General features: G+C 41.7%; 1 protein-coding gene across 1 annotated transcript; it reads left to right on the top strand.

Moving 5' to 3' along the window:
• The first annotated feature begins 898 nt into the window (after positions 1-898).
• LOC138875509 (uncharacterized) lies at positions 899-2277 on the top strand. The gene is made up of 3 exons (XM_070154345.1): positions 899-1297; positions 1391-1668; positions 2028-2277. Exons 1-3 carry the CDS (start codon positions 899-901, stop codon positions 2275-2277), a joined length of 927 nt encoding a protein of 308 aa, XP_070010446.1.
• The last annotated feature ends 16255 nt before the right edge of the window (positions 2278-18532 follow it).

The raw sequence follows: 18532 nt of genomic DNA, 5'->3' as shown, positions 1-18532 counted from the left end.
CAAGCATGAACTCCAATCCTTTGTAGATTGCTTTGCGGGTTATCACCAGATTTGGCTGGATGAAGAAGATGCGGAGAATAACAGCTTTCATTACACCATGGGGGGTGTACTGCTACAAGATGATGCATTTAGTCTAAAGAATGCTGGGGCTACTTACATGAGAGCCATGAAAACTATCTTCCATGATATGATACACAAGGAAATAGGGGTGTAGGTTGATGACGTCATCATCAAATCTAATAGGGCCGCAGATCACATGGCAGATTTGAGAAAGTTCTTTGACAGGCTAAGGAGGTACAACCTAAAATTGAACCCCGCAAAATGTGCATTAGGGGTTCCCTTAGGAAAGTTGTTGGGATTCATTGTCAGCCGCCGAGGGATCAAGTTGGACCCGTCCAAAGTTAAGGCTATTCATAAGTTACCACCACCAAAGAGGAAGAAGGATGTAATGAGCTTCCTAGGGCGTCTCAACTACATTAGTCGCTTCATAGCACAGTCCACATTTATAAGTGAACCCATTTTCAAGATGTTGAGGAAAGATGCTGAAACGAGTTGGATCGATGATTGTTAGAAGGCTTTTGACAAAATTAAAGAATACTTGTCGACACCGCCAGTCCTAGTCCCACCAGAACCTGGGAGACCTTTGCTACTCTATCTATCCGTATTAGATGGAGCTTTCAGATATGTTTTGGGACAACATGACGAGACAGGAAGAAAGGAGAAATCCATATACTACTTGAGTAAGAAGTTCACACTTTACGAAGCACGATACTCTCTGTTGGAACGCACTTGTTGTGCTTTGACCAGGACATCTCAGAAATTGAGGCATTACTTTTATGCCTATACCACGTACCTCATATCCTGGATGGACCCTCTGAAGTACATCTTTCAAAAGCCCATGTCGACCGGGAATTTAGCCAAGTGGCAGATACTGTTAAGTGAATTCGATATCATCTATGTAACTCAGAAGGCGGTCAAGAGACAAGCATTGGCAGACCATCTTGTTGAAAATTCTGTTGGAGGGGAATGCGAACCCTTGACAAAATATTTTCCTGATGAAGAAGTATCATTTGTAGGAGAAGATATTACTGAAGCTTACGACGGTTGGAGGATATTCTTTGATGGAGCTGCAAACTTCAAAGGAGTGGGCATTGGAGCGGTTTTGGTATCAGAAACAGGACAACACTACAATGTATCTACGAAGCTTATGTTTCCATGCACCAACATTATGGCGGAATATGAGGCTTGCATCATGGGGCTTTATCTGGCCATCGATATGAATATACAAGAACTGCTGGTAATCGGTGATTCGGATCTTCTGGTACATTAGGTTCAAGGAGAATGGGCTACGAAAAACACCAAGATACTGACATACTTGTATCATATGCAGGAGTTAATGAAAATATTCACAAAGATAGAATTCAAACATCTGGCCAGAATTCAAAATGAGTTCGTAGACGCACTGGCCACTTTGTCATCAATGATACAACATCCAGATAAGAATTTCATCGATCCCATCATGGTGAGGATTCACAATCAACCGGATTACTGTAATCATGCTGAAGAAGAAACGGGCGAAAAACCTTGGTTACACGACATCAAAGAATATTTGGCGATGGAAGAATATTCGGAACAGGAAAACCATACTCAGAAACGCACACTGCAGAGGTTGTCCAATCACTTCTTCCAAAGGGAGGGACCCTGTATAGGAGAACTCCTACTCTAGGTTTGTTAAGGTGTGTTGACGCAAAGGAGGCTTCCAGATTGCTCGAAGAAATACATGCCAGTACTTGTAGACCACATATGAATGGTTTTGTTCTAGCCAAGAAAATACTCAAAGCTGAATATTTTTTGATGACCATTGAGACGGATTGCATCTGATACGTGCAGAAATGCCACCAATGTCAGGTACATACAGACATGATAAGGGTACCACCCAATGAGCTCAACACAACAAGTGCACCTTAGCCTTTTGATGCCTGGGGAATGGATGCCATCGGTTCGATTTAACCCACTGCTTCAAACAGGCACAAGTTCATTTTAGTGGCCATAGACTACTTCACAAAATGGGTAAAGGCTGCATCCTACGAAGCCTTAACCAAGAAAGTCGTCACGGACTTTGTCAAGGATTGTATCATTTGCCGATTTGGAGTTCCCGAGTCTATCATCACTGATAATGCCGCCAATATCAATAGTGACCAAATAATTGGAGTTGTGGAAACTGCTAACAAGAACATCAAGAAGACACTAAGGAAGATGGTAGAAAACCACAAATAAAGGCACGAGAAGTTAACCTTTGACCTATTGGGGTATCGCACTATAGTCCGCACATCAACTGGGAAAACTCCCTATTAACTGGTTTATGGTATTGAAGTTGTCATTCCAGCTGAGGTAGAAATCCCTTCTTTAAGAATCATATAGAAGCCGAACTCAGCGACATAGAATGGATAAGAAGACGCTATGAGCAATTGGCCCTTATAGATGGAAAAAAATGAATGCAGTATCTCACGACCAGCTTTATCAGAATAGAATGTCTAGAGCTTTCAACAAAAGGGTCAAACTAAGGTAATTCACACCAGGAAAATTGGTGTTGAAGAAGATCTTCCCGCATTAAGATGAAGCTAAATGGAAATTCTCTCCCAACTGGCAAGGTTCCTATATGGTTCACAAGGTATTAACAGGAGGAGCACTCATACATGCAGAAATGGACGGAGAAGTTTGGCCGAAACCAATCAATTCAGACGCAATCAAGCGATACTATGTTTAGATTATTTACATTCCTTCATCCAATGTAACTAAACTATGTATGACCTGATTCCCATTTAAGAGGGGATACGTAGGCAGCCCTATGGGTTCGGTTATATTAAAATAATATTTTCATTTTCTCAAAGAACCAAAAACTAGGGCAGAATTTTGAGGACACTCAAAATTCCAGAGCAAGTCCAGCCAACGGTATCATATGCCAGAAAATCAAAAATTTGTTAAGAAAATGGGGCACAATTTTTAGAAGGATTCTCAAAATTCCGGAGAAGGTTCGGCAAGTTTTGTCGCACGCAAACAGCTGAAGGATCATTGCAAACTGGGGCAGAATTTTGAGGAGGACCCTCAAATTCTAAAACAAGAAAGTTGCAATGTCCCTAAAACGTGTTACAGTCATTGGTTTATCTGAATTACTTAATATTTCACTATGTTTTCTAATATAACTCCACTTTTATCACTGAATGCATATTTTTGAAAACTCTATTTTCCGTGATAGTCAGATGTTACCTAGGGAAACTAAAACAGGGCCTCTAGAGCAGAGCAAAACAAAGCTAGCAAACAGAGGCATGAACCAACCTCCCCTTAAAAAATCACAATTTTTCTTTGAATGCAGGCATGGTGAACATAACAGAAGTATTCGCAAACATACACATATCAAAGTCACTATCAATCAAGCCGCTAGACGCAAATATATCTCCAACTAAGAAAACTACTCTTATTTGTTACCTGTTCACTGCATAAGGCTAAACATTGCCTTCACATTGCATGAGACTAAGCTCCGTCTCAAATCTTGCATGAAGTTAAGCCCTACCTCTACATTTTTATAAGGCTAAGCATTGCCTTCTCTTTGCATGAGACTAAGCCCTGTCTCGAATCTTGCATGAGGCTAAGCCTTGCCTCCACATTTGCATAAGGCTAAGCATTGCCTTCTCTTTGCATGAGACTAAGCTCTATCTCGAATCTTGCATGAGGCTAAGCCCTGCCTCCATATCTACATAAGGCTAAGCATTGCCTTCTCTTTGCATGAGACTAAGCCATGTCTCGAATCTAGTATAAGGCTTAGCCCTACCTCCATATTTGCATAAGGATAAACATTGCCTTCTCCTTGCATAAGACTAAGCCTCTTGCATGAGGCTAAGCTCTGCCTCCGTATTTGCATAAGGCTAAGCATTTCCTTCTCCTTGCATGCGACTAAGCCCTGTCTCCAATCTTGCATGAGGCTAAGCCCTGCCTCCATATTTGCACAAGGCTAAGCACTATCTTCTCGTGGGACTAAGCATTATCCCTCCCTGCATAAATGTTGCTCTATTCTTGTCACTATCTTCTCCTTTAGGGCTAAGCTCTGTCCTAAACTCCGCACAAGACTAAGCTTTGTCTTGCTATCACTTTTAGTATCATATCTCTGCACATCATGGGCTGATATATAGCCAACATGTCCAAAGGCGTCATAGTCCGAAGTCATCATCCTCATAGCCTGAAGACACCATGTTATGGCCTGAGGATCTGTCAATGCCTGCACGTCATTATTCAAAGGCGTCATGGTTCAAAGGCGTCATCTCTATGGCCCAAGAACATCATTTCATGGCCTGCAAATCTCCTATCTCATAATTCATAGCCCAGGACATCATAGTCTAAGGACGTCATCCGCACTGTCCAAAGACAATCTTTCATGGTCCAAAGGGAATTTGCATCATCTGTATGCTTGCATGTATTGTGTTTAAGTTTTGCAAGAGTAACCGTTTTACCAACAGGAGCATCCTTCGCTCCGGTTTTCGCTCATGCCATTTTCACCTTGTTATTATAATCAATTCCCATCAATCACCTACCTTACTCTGCGGCCGTCCAGATATATGCCCTACAATCCCTTCGTTACACTCCAAACTTGCAATCATAACTCCATCCAACATTACCCTTCACAAAGGAACCTTTTCCATTGGTTTCATTCACCGTTGGATCCAGAACTACACGTTCCCTGATTCATGTAAAACAACGGATATGTAGGCAACTCATAGACCGGGGTTCGTCCGCTATTTTTTTTTTCAAAACACTCATTCGGTCAAAATCGATCATCAATTCTTTAATCGAAAACTCTTTCATCCATCCTGGGTAAAGAGGGGTAGCTGTTGATACCCAATTTTTCCCTCATATATTTTCAATATGCATAAATACCTTCAAATATTGTATATGCATTTACAAACATGCACAAGTGTTTTACAATATTTCTATAACTTTTTAAAGGCAATAAATCCATTTATTTCTGCATTTTTTATTATAAAAATATCCAAAAATCATCCCTCATATTACTTTATCATGATTTATCATCTAAATTCATCATTTATGTTCATATGAATTTTCAAATATTTGAATCACATTTTCTGTATTTACATTTGCCTTTTTAGACTATAATTGCATGTTTTTCAAAAATAGCCACTAAATATGCATAACTACATTATATATACAGAAAATGACTTTTTATATTTTTATAATATTATATAATTATTTTAAATCACCCTCATGCTTGAAAATCATATTTATCATTTAATTAGCCATTTTTTAAATAATTTTTATTAGTAAAATGGGTATTTAATAAATAGCCCCTAATTTACACCTCAAAATCAGACCCCCCCCCCCAATCCAATTAAGCCAATCCCAATGCAAACGACCCTAACCCAATTAAAATCCTACCCGACCCAGGCCCCTTCTCATCCTGGCCGTTGATCTCTAAGATCAATGGCTCCTATTCATTCTTACCATTTTTAACTCATACGACTTCCCTAACCTAGCTCATTTTGTTACACTTCGCCGCCCTTCATTCCCTAACCTCTCCAACTCTCTCTCAACTCGCCCCTAACCCTAATCGATGTCGTTGGTGGAGACCTCCCTTCCATGGTGTTTCTGTGCATTCTACGACCACCACCAGTTTTCTATACTCTCTAGTTGCTTGATTTAATGAGTCCTTGAGAAGATCTCATGGAAATCTAACCTGTTCTAGCTTGAAAGTTGTTTACCGGCCTGTCTCAGGCCACTTTCATTTGTGAGTATGGATTTCCTCTAGCTTTTAGTACGAATCCATGGATTTTCGATTGATTCTCTTCATCTCTACTATTTTCTGAAAACCCTAGTTTCACTACTGTTCGAATCTTCTCAGATATTTGTAGATCTGAAGTTATTCGAGTATCATTGGGTGTTTTCCTTTAAGAATCTCTTGATTTAATTAATTATTTCGACCTCGTTTACTCTTTCTGAAATTAGGGCTCATACCAAACTTTTCTTCAAAGATTTTTTTCTAAACCTTTCAGTGTTTAAACTAATGTTTTCTTTACATGTCTGATTAATTTTTGTGTATACGTTTAAACCCTAGATGTTCTTGTTTGTGACACTGATTTCTTCAATTTTCTATTATTTTGTTTATCTCTTAAACTAGTTGTATTGACTAATTCTATTCTTAGCTTTGAACAATTTTTCTGATAAAACCAGTATTCTTTGGGATTCTTTTACTTAATTGATTTCTATTAGAGATTTGAACCAATTCTTCCCATTAAAATCAGTATTCTTTGGAATTTTCACTTACTTTCCTTATTTGTGGCCTTTAATTAGTATTACTTTCTTTATTCCAGTTGATTAGTTAATTTATGGTCAATTTACAATTTGTTACCTTATTTAAGCCCCAATGAGGGCTGGTAATGGATTCTCTTTGTACTGATATGATCTTCCCGAATCTGTTTTTGCAAATTAATGGGGATTAGCCCCAATTAACAGATTAATTATATCTACCTACTTTATTTATGAACTCCAAATCCTTTTTTACCTTATTCGTTTCATCTCCCTAAGTGCAATATATACACTCTCATTCTGATTATTTAAAAAATGAACCAAACTTCAAACACACAGACACAAAAAGCTTTATCTGCTACTTGTGTTCATTGCTTGTCTAGCTGGCTGAAAGCCAAGGCTAGGTTGTTGAAACCTGCCTACTTTACCTTTTGTTTTTGCTTTCCTAAATGGTATGTTCTCACTTTTGCCATTCAATTAAACCTATGTGTTTTTCTTATAATCAGTATGCCTTCTTCTAAACCTGTATGTTTTCCTGCTCAGCATGTCTACTGCTATTTTAATTCAACTATGTGCCATGTCTACTGCCACCCATTTGCTTGCTTGTCTTCAAATTGCAAAATCTCTTCGTTTTCTCCGATGGAGAAGATTTGCCATAATTCAGATCTGCTTTTAAGAGCTCGCCATTTCTATTCGGATTTAAGTAAACAAACTACTCCATTGAAGGAGATTTTCACTCGGACTCTGCGTTGCGCCTGCTGTGGCAGTTAGGGTTTTCTATATTACAGAACATTTTTTGCTTTTGATTCATTGGATCTCGGTGTAAAGAATTAGTCGGTTCTTTGTTTTAGGAGAAAATTTGCTTTTGATTCAGTGGATCCCAAATCTGCCCCCACCCCATAATATATTCTCGTTTTCTTCTCCTCCCTTCTTGGTACATTTTATATTGTTGGGGCTATATCAGTGGTAGCGGTGATAGCTCCTTCTGGTTTTTGGGTCGCGGTATTTTCTGTGTTTTCAGGAATTCTCGGAGTATTGGAGGCAAGTTGGGTGCACGAGCACTGGCAAAGGAAAGCAACCTGGGCGAGTGTCAGCAAAGGGCGGTAGAAAGTGGTGCGTGAGCATACAACTACATCGAGTACAGCAAATCAACCACAGGTTTTGTTATCGGGAGTTGGTACCTCCTGTTTTACTGTTTCCCTTTTGGTGTTAGCTAAATTACTGTTACTTTACTTCTCAATAGTTAAACCTTTCAACTAGAATACTAGTGACCACTTGTTTCCTTCTAGTTTGATTTGTGTCCGTTGTGCACTAGCGCGTCTTCTCTAGATTGTTGTAGATGTAGTGGTTGTAGTCTGGGATGATAGAATAAGGGCATGTTCTCGGGTGGGGCAGAGTGTGGGGCTGGGGTCAGGGGGTGGGTCGGGTAGCAGGGGAGGTAGAGGGGGCAAGGGAGCCTATAGGTTGAGAATCGGGTCATGGAACATAGGTTCACTAACGAGTAAATCCATAGAGTTGGTGAAAATCATGCAGAAGAGGAAGATTAATATAGCGTGTGTCCAGGAGACTAGGTGGGTCGGATCGAGGGCGAAAAACGTGGATGGGTATAAGTTGTGGTACTCTGGTGTCTTGAGGGGTAAGAATGGAGTGGGTATCCTGGTAGATAGCCATCTTAGAGAGTCCGTGGTAGAGGTCAAGCGGGTGAATGATAGACTAATGACTATTAAGTTAGTGGTGGGTGAGGGTACTTTAAATGTCGTTAGCACATACGCTCCGCAAGCAGGCTTGGATGAGGATATTAAAAGGCGCTTTTGGGAGGGGTTGGATGAGATTGTTCATAGTATACCGCCTTCTGAGAGGTTATTCATAGGAGGAGATTTCAATGGTCATATTGGGTCATCTGCAGGTGGGTACACTGAGGTGCATGGCGGCTTTGGTTTTGGGGAGCGGAACAGAGGGGGCATTTTGTTGTTGGATTTTGCCAAGGCTTTCGGTCTAGTCATAGCGAACTCGAGTTTTACGAAGCGGGATGAACATTTGGTTACTTATCAAAGTTCGGTGGCGAAGACTCAGATTGACTATCTCCTCCTCAGGAGATGCGACAGAAGGTTGTGTGAGGACTGCAAGGTTATCCCAGGTGAGACCCTGTCGATGCAGCATAGGCTTTTGGTGATGGACATTTGTATTAGGATAAGGAGGAAGAAGAGGTCAGTACAAGGACGCCCCAGGATTAGGTGGGGCGCCTTAACTAAGGATAAAGCTAAGGAGTTAGAAGGAAGGTTATCAGCAATGGGAGCTTGGAGAAGTAGTAGGGACGCAAACACAATGTGGTCGACGACGGCGGACTATATAAGAAAGGTAGCGAGAGAGGTGTTAGGGATATCTACGGGCCACAATGGTGGCCATAAAGGAGATTGGTGGTGGAATGCAATTGTCCAAGGTAAAGTGGAAGTGAAGAAGGCGGCTTACCTGCGGTTAGTAGGGAGCACTGACGAGGAGGAGAAGAGAGAGAACAGTCAAAGGTATAAGGTAGCTAGGAAGGAGGCGAAGATGGCAGTGACGGAGGCTAAGACGACAGATTTTGCTCATCTGTATGAGGAACTAAGGAACAAAGGTGGGGAGAAGAAGTTATTCCGACTCGCTAAGGCGAGAGAGAGGACAACTCGGGATCTGGACCAAGTGAAGTGCATAAAAGATAATGACGGCAAAGTTTTGATGGGAGATGACCAGATTAAGAGGAGGTGGCAGACCTACTTTCATAAACTTCTAAGTGAAGAAGGGGATCAGGATATTATACTCAGGGAATTGAGGAATGCCGACAGTCACATGAATTAAGTAATTGTAGGGACATTGAGATCGACGAAGTCATGGAGGCAATGCTTAAGATGAGAAGGGGCAGAGCAACCGGGCCAGATGAAATTCCGGTTGAACTGTGGAGGTGTATGGTAGAGCAGGCTTGGAATGGCTTACTGCATTGTTTAGTGTTATATTCAAGACTAATAGGATGCCTGAAGAGTGGAGGTGGAGTACAATGGTACCATTGTATAAGAACAAAGGTGATGTCCAGAGCTGTAACAACTATATGGACATCAAATTACTAAGTCATACCATGAAGGTTTGGGAGAGAGTGGTAGAAATGAGAGTGCGAAAGACGGTATCTATTTCAGACAACCAGTTCGGGTTCATGCCGGGGCGATCTACCACAGAAGCTATCCACCTTATTAGGAGGATGGTGGAACAGTACAGGGATAGGAAGAATGATATCCACATGGTGTTTATTGATCTGGAGAAAGCGTACGATAGGGTTCCTAGGAAGGTCTTATGGAGATGCTTAGAGGATAAAGGGGTACCGGTTTACTATATTAGGGTGATTAAAGACATGTATGTTGGAGCTAAGACTCGGGTTAGGACAGTAGGAGGCGACTCTGAATACTTCCCAGTTATTACGGGGTTTCACCAAGGGTCTGCGCTCAGCCCATTCCTATTTGCCTTGGTGATGGATGCATTGACTCATCATATTCAAGGGGAGGTGCCATGGTGCATGCTATTTGCTGATGACATTATTCTAATTGACGAGACACAAGGCGGCGTCAACGAGAGGCTAGATATTTGGAGACATGCTCTTGAGTCTAAAGGTTTCAAGTTGAGCAGGTCGAAGACGGAATACCTCGAGTGCACATTTGGAGTTGAGCCGACGGAAGCGGGAGTTGAAGTAAGGCTTGACTCTCAAGTCATTCCCAAGAGGGGTAGTATCAAGTACCTTGGATCGATTATTCAGGGGATCGGGGAGATTGACGAGGATGTCACACACCGTATAGGGGTGGGGTGGATGAAGTGGAGGTTAGCGTCGGGAGTCTTGTGTGACAAGAAAGTGCCACTGTTACTAAAAGGTAAGTTTTATTGAGCAGTCGTTAGGCCTGCCATGTTATATGGAACTGAATGTTGGCCGGTAAAGAACTCACACATCCAGAAGATGAAAGTAGCAGAGATGAGGATGTTGAGGTGGATGTACGGGCATACAAGGATGGATAAGATTAGGAATGAAGATATTCGAGAGAAGGTGGGCGTGGCCCCCATGGAGGACAAGATGCGGGAAGTGAGACTCAGGTGGTTCGGGCACAATCAGAGGAGGAGCACTGATGCACCGGTGAGGAGGTGTGAGCGACTGGCTGTAGTGGGCACGCGGAGGGTAGAGGGCGACCTAAGAAGTATTGGGGAGAGGTGATCAGACAAGACATGGCGCGACTTAGGATTACGGAGGACATGGCCCTTGATAGGGAATTATGGAGGTCGAGCATTAAGGTTGTAGGTTAGGGGAAAGTTGTGAATATTTCTACAGCACAATCGATTGAGACTAGCCAGTTAGGAGTTAGACTAAGAATATCATTGGTCGGCTATTGATGCAGGGCTTTACCTTCTAGTTTTACTATACCAGCCATCTATTTCGTATTTCGTATTCTGTATTTCATATCTCTTATACTGCTGTTATTTTATTATGCATTTTTATGGTACTAATATATTGGCTCTTGTTGCTTTTTTTGAGCCGAGGGTCTCCTGAAAACAGCCTCTCAACCCTTTGGGGCAGGGGTAAGGTCTGCGTACATATTACCCTCCCCAGACCCCACTTGTGGGATTATACTAGGTTGTTGTTGTTGTTGTATGTGCCTTTTTATCAGCATGTTCGCTTTTCTGTTATAAAATTAGTAGGATCTTTATATCAACCTACCTATCTTTAACTAAACATATGTGCTTCATGTTTATTGTTCCTAATGAACATGTGTACTGCCATTAAATTAGATTACATGCTTCCTGTTATTCAATGTGCTTCCTCATAATCAACATGCCTTTATTTTTCTTAAACAAACCTATGTGTTTACTACAATAAGCATGTCTACTTCTGTTCAATCTATATGTATTGTAATAGCATGTCTACTTCTGTTTGATTGAACTTATATGTCTTTTTTCCCACCTGTTTACTCTTGTTTTAGCCAGACCTATATGTTTCTACTTTCAGCAAGTCTGTATACTTGCTCATGTCTAAACTGGACCTATGTTTATTTACTTCTCCACTAGCATACTCTTTAAGTTTTCACCTCTCACAGACTCCTGACCAATATGGCTCCCCATCCCTACTATCCCCTTTGAATGTGACTATCTGAGTGATCACAGCATGTCATGCCTTTGATTAGTGTTTGGTCACCTAGTAACAGCTAGTAAACTAAATTGAAACTTTGAATGATCCTGTTTCTGTATACTATCTGATTTTTGGGACCTTTATTTCAGTTTTTTGATTGAATGACCCTGTTTTCTCCTTACTTCCTGAGAATCCAAAACTATTTTCTTAAAAACTATCTCTTGTTTTCCATTCCTGTTCTTAGAACACTTAGGGTCTTGCCCCTCCAGTGTGAGAATTGCTTAGGAGTCCATGAGACTCCTCTGAACTTTGACATACTAGAGTTGGCTTTCCAAACTTGCTCATAAAGGGTTACTTTGAAAGTTTTCTGGTGTGAGCATTGCTCGGGGTCCCTGAGGCCCTTGGGAACTTTAACACACCAGGATATCATTGAGTGCACTATGAAATTATGGTATTTTTGGACTGGTTGAAGGCCTGGTTTGCCAGGTTTATCCTTTGGGCCTATATTCAGGCTCCCTATAGTTGTAGAAATATCACATCTGTAATTCATATGGTTGTAATAATAAACATATATTGGTGAAATTAGTAAAAAGGGAAAGATTCTTATATAATTTTTGTGGGTAAATTGGGTAGAAATCATGTCCTTAGGTTTATTATAACTATTTGCTTGCACTAGAGATCATGTTTTTAGGATTATTACATGCATTAGATACCATCCCTATAGGTCATTGCAATGTATGTTATTTAGATACCATGCTTATTGGTTATCGCAATGTTTGTTCATATAAATGCCATGCCTATAGGGTCTAAAAAACCCAATCCTGCATCCTAGATACCATACTTGTAAGTTTTCTGCGGTGTTTGCTTATGTACATTCAGATACCATGTCTATGAATCAGTCCTGCATTCTAGATACCATGCCTATAGGGTTTTAAATCAATCTTGCATGCGTGTAAGTTTAAAATCAGTCTTTATATGTTGACAAAGTTTAAATTAGTTTTATGTATGTCAATAAGTTTCTTAAACTAATTGCTGCATTTAGATGCTATACCTATAGGATTTTTAAAACAAATTTCTGCATTTAGCTACTAGTGTCTACAAGCCTAAAATCAATCATTACACCTAGACAGCATGCCTATCGGATCCAAACTTCCTGCTTATAATTGTTACTGGTTTACTGCACTCCTGATTAATGACTAGGTACCATGTTCATAGGACATCACTGTTACGCTCCTAGGCAAGCTTGTAGGGCGACTGAAATCCTGTAAATTGAAATTATGCTTTTGTGAATGGTCCAGATTCAGCAAGCCTTAAAATCAGTAGGCAAACTGATTAGGTCCTTTATCGCCTCGCTTTAACACAGTGCTGCATACATTCTATTTGCTCATTTAGATACCCTGCTCTAGGACTCTTTGAAATATCTGAAAGCTTGTTGTTTGAGACGTGCTATTATTTGCTTGTGTGAGGAGGTAAAAGTGAGCCTTTAATTGCCTTTATGTGAATGTCCTATTTATTCTTGCTTGTTGCCTAAATATTTCTACTTAAGACACCTTAGGAGAGTCTTGAACTACCTTAATTAGAGGTCTTAATCACCTTCAGGGCCATAAGGAAGGGACGGGTAATGCACGCATAGAGTTCGTTTAATTAAAAGCGCTTATATAACGACTAAGGGGAGGATAATTAGGTAGTAAAGGGATATGATGACATGTGCGCTAATGCCACCTGTAACCCTTCTAGTTGAGGAAGGTTTACCAGGTATTGTACAGATGTGATCTTGTAGGCTAAAAACCTAGGACCCCTTTTACTCCTTGGTTTATATGTAATACCAATTCGTCTAATTTGCTTTATCTGTTTATAGGACTAATTCACATAATTTGAGTTCGGTCGGGACCCACCGTTATGGACTACGAGGGGTGCCTAACACTTTTCCCTCAAGGTTATTTTGATCTCTTACCCATTCTCTGGTAATGCAGACCAGTTTTATGAGTTATTTGCTTTAGGTACCCTAACGCACCTTAAATCCATTAGGTGGTGACTCTTCAAATTCCGTACCCAATTCCCCAAAAGGAAATGAGTTGTTCCCAATGAATGTCGAAACCGGGACTCCGCAAGGAAAAAGGGGGTGCAACAACATAGTGACTCTACTGGGGATATTTTAGGCTCTTACCATAACGAACTTATTTTGTGAATTAATCTTAAGCATGTTTTATTCTATTAATACATGTGCACCCTTTCCCTTTCCCCTTTATTTGGATTTAATTGCTTATTTCTCAAGCATTTATAATTTCCTTTATTTCCTGAAACTGACTTGTTTCCTTGTTTTCCTTTTGTAACTTTCTTTCAATTATTTAAATACCGCATTTATCATTTTTTTTAACGTGCAAATACGTGACAACATGCACTCGTGATGAGTGTTTGTACTCAGCATTCTCAACATCATATTCCACTTGTGCGTAATCAATCCTAAAGCGACGCTTGATGAATGTTTTTGCTCTTCCTATATATCACTCTTTAAATTCGGAAAGGCGTATTTGCTGTAAAACTAGTCGATCAGCGATGCAATCGACGGTTCCGTTCCTTTCCCCCTCAACTTGTTTGCTTGAGGGCCCAGTCTAGACCACTATAGCAACCTTACTTTGATTAATTGTACATGCATCATGGTCTAACCTAGTCGTGTTAATATGTTGTCTACATAATAACCCTTTAAGACAAGCCTCACCCAAAAGTCCATCGGGTTTTCCATAATCCCAATGGACGCAACCACGATTGTGTGTAATTTTGGATAAATAAGTGCCAATATGCTTATCATTGTTGTATAAATAGATGAACCTTGAGGGGGAAAGGACCAAACCATATTTTATTTCTCAGAAAAATGAGGCACGAAGTTCCTAGGTTCGGCATGGTCGGTAGCATACCTTTACTTTTGCTAGATTGGTAGAGGGATCTTCCTTCATGTGACCAAAATCATGTTAAAAGGGTCTTAGGAAATTTGCCTTCTTTACTGGACCTTCAGCCAAACAAAATGTTGATCAAAGCCGCCACCATGTTCTGGGACAAAGAAAGGGCTGTGTTCCGCTTTGGAAGCATATAAATGGCCCCTCTCTTGGAGGAAATAGGGGATTCACTGGGTTGCCTTGGGATAGCCCTGGTCTATTGGTTCCTGAAAATCGCACCACTAGGGTTTTCCTTATAATGATGGGGTTGAAGAAGAATGATCACTTGAAGTGCCTGAAACACTCCTACATACCTTTCGACTTCCTCTATGAATGATACGGTCACAGCAAGTCCGAAGTCAATCACACATGCTCTGAGCATATCCTCCAGAATCTGATCTGTCCGCTCCGATTGCCTATCAGTCCGTGGATGAAAAGCTGTGTTGAGCTCTACCCGACTCCCTAACTCACTATGTACTGCTCACCAGAAAAGCGAAGAAAATTGTTGGCCTCTATCTGATATGATGGAAACAGGCACACATGCAACCGAACAATCTCTTGAATGTAAATCTGAGCCTATCACTCTGAAGAATACGTGGTCACACCCGGAATGAACGATGCCAAATTGGTCAACTTGTCAACAATGACCCAAACTACATCAAACTTTCGCAAGGTCCGCGGCAACCCAAATACGAAGTTCATAGTAATGCGCTCCCATTTCCACTCACGTATAACCATCTGCTGGAGTAGGCCACCTAGCTTCTGATGCTCATATTTAACCTACTGGCAATTTAGGCACCTCGCTACATACTCAACTATGTCCTTCTTCATCCGCCACTACCAATAATGTTGCCTCAGGTTGCGATACATCTTCATAGCACCTGGATGAATTGAATATCGAGAACTTTGTGCCTCCTATAGAATCTTTCCCTCAATCTGTCAACATTAGGGACACATAGATGACCCTGGAGTCGCAGAACACCATCCTCACCAATAGTAACCTCCTTGGAACCACCCTGTAGTATCGTCTCTCTGAGAACCAATAAGTACAGATCATGAAACCGACGAGCCTTGATCTGATCGGATTGTGATGAATAGACGACGACGCATGAAAGAACTCGGCTAGGCTCTAAAATATCTAACCTCACAAGTCTGTTAGCTAAAGACTGAATGTCCAAAGCTAATGGCCTCTCTTTTGCTGAAATAAATGCCAGACTACCCATACTCTCTGCCTTTCTGCTTAAGGCATCCCTAACTATATTCGCCTTGCCCCGATGAGGATGGTAATATCGTAATCCTTTAGCAACTCAAGCAATCTGCGCTGCCTCAAATTGAGATCCTTCTACCTGAATAAATGTTGCAAGCTGCGATGATCGGTGTAAACCTCACAGGACACCCCATAAAGATAATGCCTCTCGATCTTAAGGGCATGAACTATCACAGCCAACTCCAAATCATGCATGGAGTAAGTCTTCTCGTGGAGCTTCAGCTGACGTGAAGAATATGCAATAACTTGCCCCTCCTGCATCAATACACAACCTAGGACAATGCGTGAAGCATTGTAATACACGGTATACATCCCTTAACCGAAAGGCAACACTAACATCGATGCTGAAGTCAATGCGGCCTTGAGCTTCTGAACGCTGGCCTCACAATCATTGCACGCGGAACAGAACATTCTTCTAGGTCAATCTAGTCAAAGGTGCTGCAGTAGATGAGAAGCCCTCCACAAACAGGCGATAATATCTTGCTAACCCCAAGAAGCTCCTGATCTTCATCGCCGTGGTAGGACGAGGCCAACTCTAAACTGCCTCGATCATCTTGGGATCTACCTTAATACCCTCGCCTAATACAACATGCCCCAAGAATGCTACAGAATTTAGCCAAAACTCACACTTGGAGAACTTAGCATATAGCTTATGTTCCCGCAAGGTCTAAAACACCACTCTCAAATGCTTCTCATGCTCCTCCATGCTACGCGAGTAGATGAAAATGTCATCAATGAAAACAATGACAAACGAATCAATTTATGGCATGAACACCTGGTTCATAAAATCCTTAAATGTCGCTAGGGCGTTAGTCAAACCGAAGGACATTACTAGAAACTCATAAGGGCCATATATTGTCCATAAAGCCATCTTCGGAACATCCGAATCCCGAATCTTCAACTGATGGTAACCCGATCTCAAGTCAATCTTAGAGGACACACTGGCACCCTACAACTGGTCAAACATATCATCAATATGCGATAACGGGTACTTGTTCTTAGTGGTAAATTTGTTCAACTAGAGGTAATCAATGGACATCTGCATAGTCCCATCTTTCTTCTTTACGAATAACACCTGTGCACTCCAAGGCGATACACTCAGTTTGATGAACACCTTTGCTAGTAACTCCTCAAGCGTTTCTTTCAACTCCTTGAACTCTTTCGGAGCCATACGGTACGATGGAATAGAGATAGGTTGGGTACCAGGAGCCAAATCAATACAGAAATCGATATCACGATCTGGTGGTATGTTTGGAAGATTAGAAGGAAACACATCGGAGAAATCCTGAACTACGGGCACTGAATCAATCGTCGAAGTCTTTATAGTAGTATCCCGAACATAAGCTAGATAAGCCAAACAACCCTTCTTGACTATATGTCGAGCCTTCAGAAAAGAGATAACCTGACTAGATGCACCGAAAGATGAACCCTTCCACTCTAATCTAGGCAACTTTGGCATTGGCAAGGTAACAATCTTAGCATGGTAATCAAGAATAGCGTGATATGGAGAAATCAGTCCATGCCCAGGATGACCTCAAAGTCAGTCATATCGAGCAACAGAAGATTTGTCTAGTCTCATAACCACAGAAAGTAACAATGCAAGACCGGTAGATCAAATCCATGACAACAGAATCGCCTACCAGAGTGGACAAATAAATAGGAGTACCCAAGGACTCACGAGGAACACTTAGAATATGAGCAAATAGAGATGAAACATATGAATATGTAGACCCTAGATCAAATAGTACTTAAGCATCCCTATCGTAGACAGAAATAATACATGCGATCACGGCATCTGAGGCCACTGCATCTGGTCTAGATAGAAAAGCATAGAACCTAGCTGGAGCGCCACCTGACTGGCCTCCACCTGACTAGCCTCCACCTCTAGGATGACCCCCACCCACCTGCCCCCTGCATCTAGGCAACTGGATAGCTAGTGTGGCAGCTGGTGCTGTAATCATAGGCTACTGACCCTGCTGCACTGCCTTGCCCCGAATCTTGGGGGAGAACCTCCTCACATAACTAAGATCCCTGCACTCGAAACAACCCCTCAGTACGGCAGACTGCTGACTTGAAATCTAACCTTGATGGCCTGAATACCTACTGGAGGAACCCTGAATATCTTGTGGGCGGTAGGGACTCTCTAGTATGGCATTGAAATAGGGTCGCACTGGAGCACCCCGAGGAGGCGACGGTGCTGAATATGTGGGCTTTCTAGACTGACCTCTCACAAATTGACCTTTGTCCCTAGTTGGGGCACCACTGAATCCCCTAGAATATCAAAATCGCTTATCCCTCAACACCTGCTCTCGGCTCTGCTGACGAACACCCTCGATCCTCAGAGCTATCTCTATAACTAGCTCGTACAAAGTCGCTATCTCAACCTCTCGGACCATGGTGGCCTGGATACCAGAGTGCAAACCTACAACAAATTTCTGCACTCTATCTACATCGGTAGGAAGTTTCATAAGTGCATGGCGAGAAAACTCAGAGAATCTCGCCTCATAGTCGGTCACCGACATCTGGCCCTGCTGGAGCTGCTCGAACTAAAATCGCAACTCTTCCCTCTTAGAGGGTAGAATATATCTGTCCAAGAAGAGGCATGTGAACTGGTCCCAAGTCATGAGAGGAAAACTTGCTGGTTTGCTGAGAAGATAGGACTGCCACCATCTACAGGCCCTGCTCTCAAATTGAAAGGTGGTAAAGTTCACCTCGTGGGACTCCAATATCCTCATGTTATGCAATCTGTCCCTGCACTGATCAATAAAGTCTTGGAGTCCTCATGTCGCTCACCTCCAAAGACAGCAGGATGAAGCCTGGTCTATCTATCCAATAGCTTCTGTAGGCTCGCTAGCCACAACTAGTCTGGGCTTAGGTATAGCTGCT

This window comes from Nicotiana sylvestris, chromosome 8 (assembly GCF_000393655.2).
Source record: "Nicotiana sylvestris chromosome 8, ASM39365v2, whole genome shotgun sequence".
NCBI classification, from domain to species: Eukaryota; Viridiplantae; Streptophyta; class Magnoliopsida; order Solanales; family Solanaceae; genus Nicotiana; species Nicotiana sylvestris.
The sequence above is the reverse complement of the archived record's forward strand: the minus strand, read 5'-3'. Positions and strand labels throughout refer to the sequence as shown.

What these genes read in the sequence shown, in the direction of transcription:
- LOC138875509 (XM_070154345.1), top strand. Translation starts at nt 899, where the DNA reads ATGTCGACCGGGAATTTAGCCAAGTGGCAGATACTGTTAAGTGAATTC. An exon ending in TGAATATACAAGAACTGCTG is followed by an intron (nt 1,298 to 1,390) that starts GTAATCGGTGAT and finishes TATCATATGCAG; the next exon opens with GAGTTAATGAAAATATTCAC. An exon ending in CAGAAACGCACACTGCAGAG is followed by an intron (nt 1,669 to 2,027) that starts GTTGTCCAATCA and finishes TGCTTCAAACAG; the next exon opens with GCACAAGTTCATTTTAGTGG.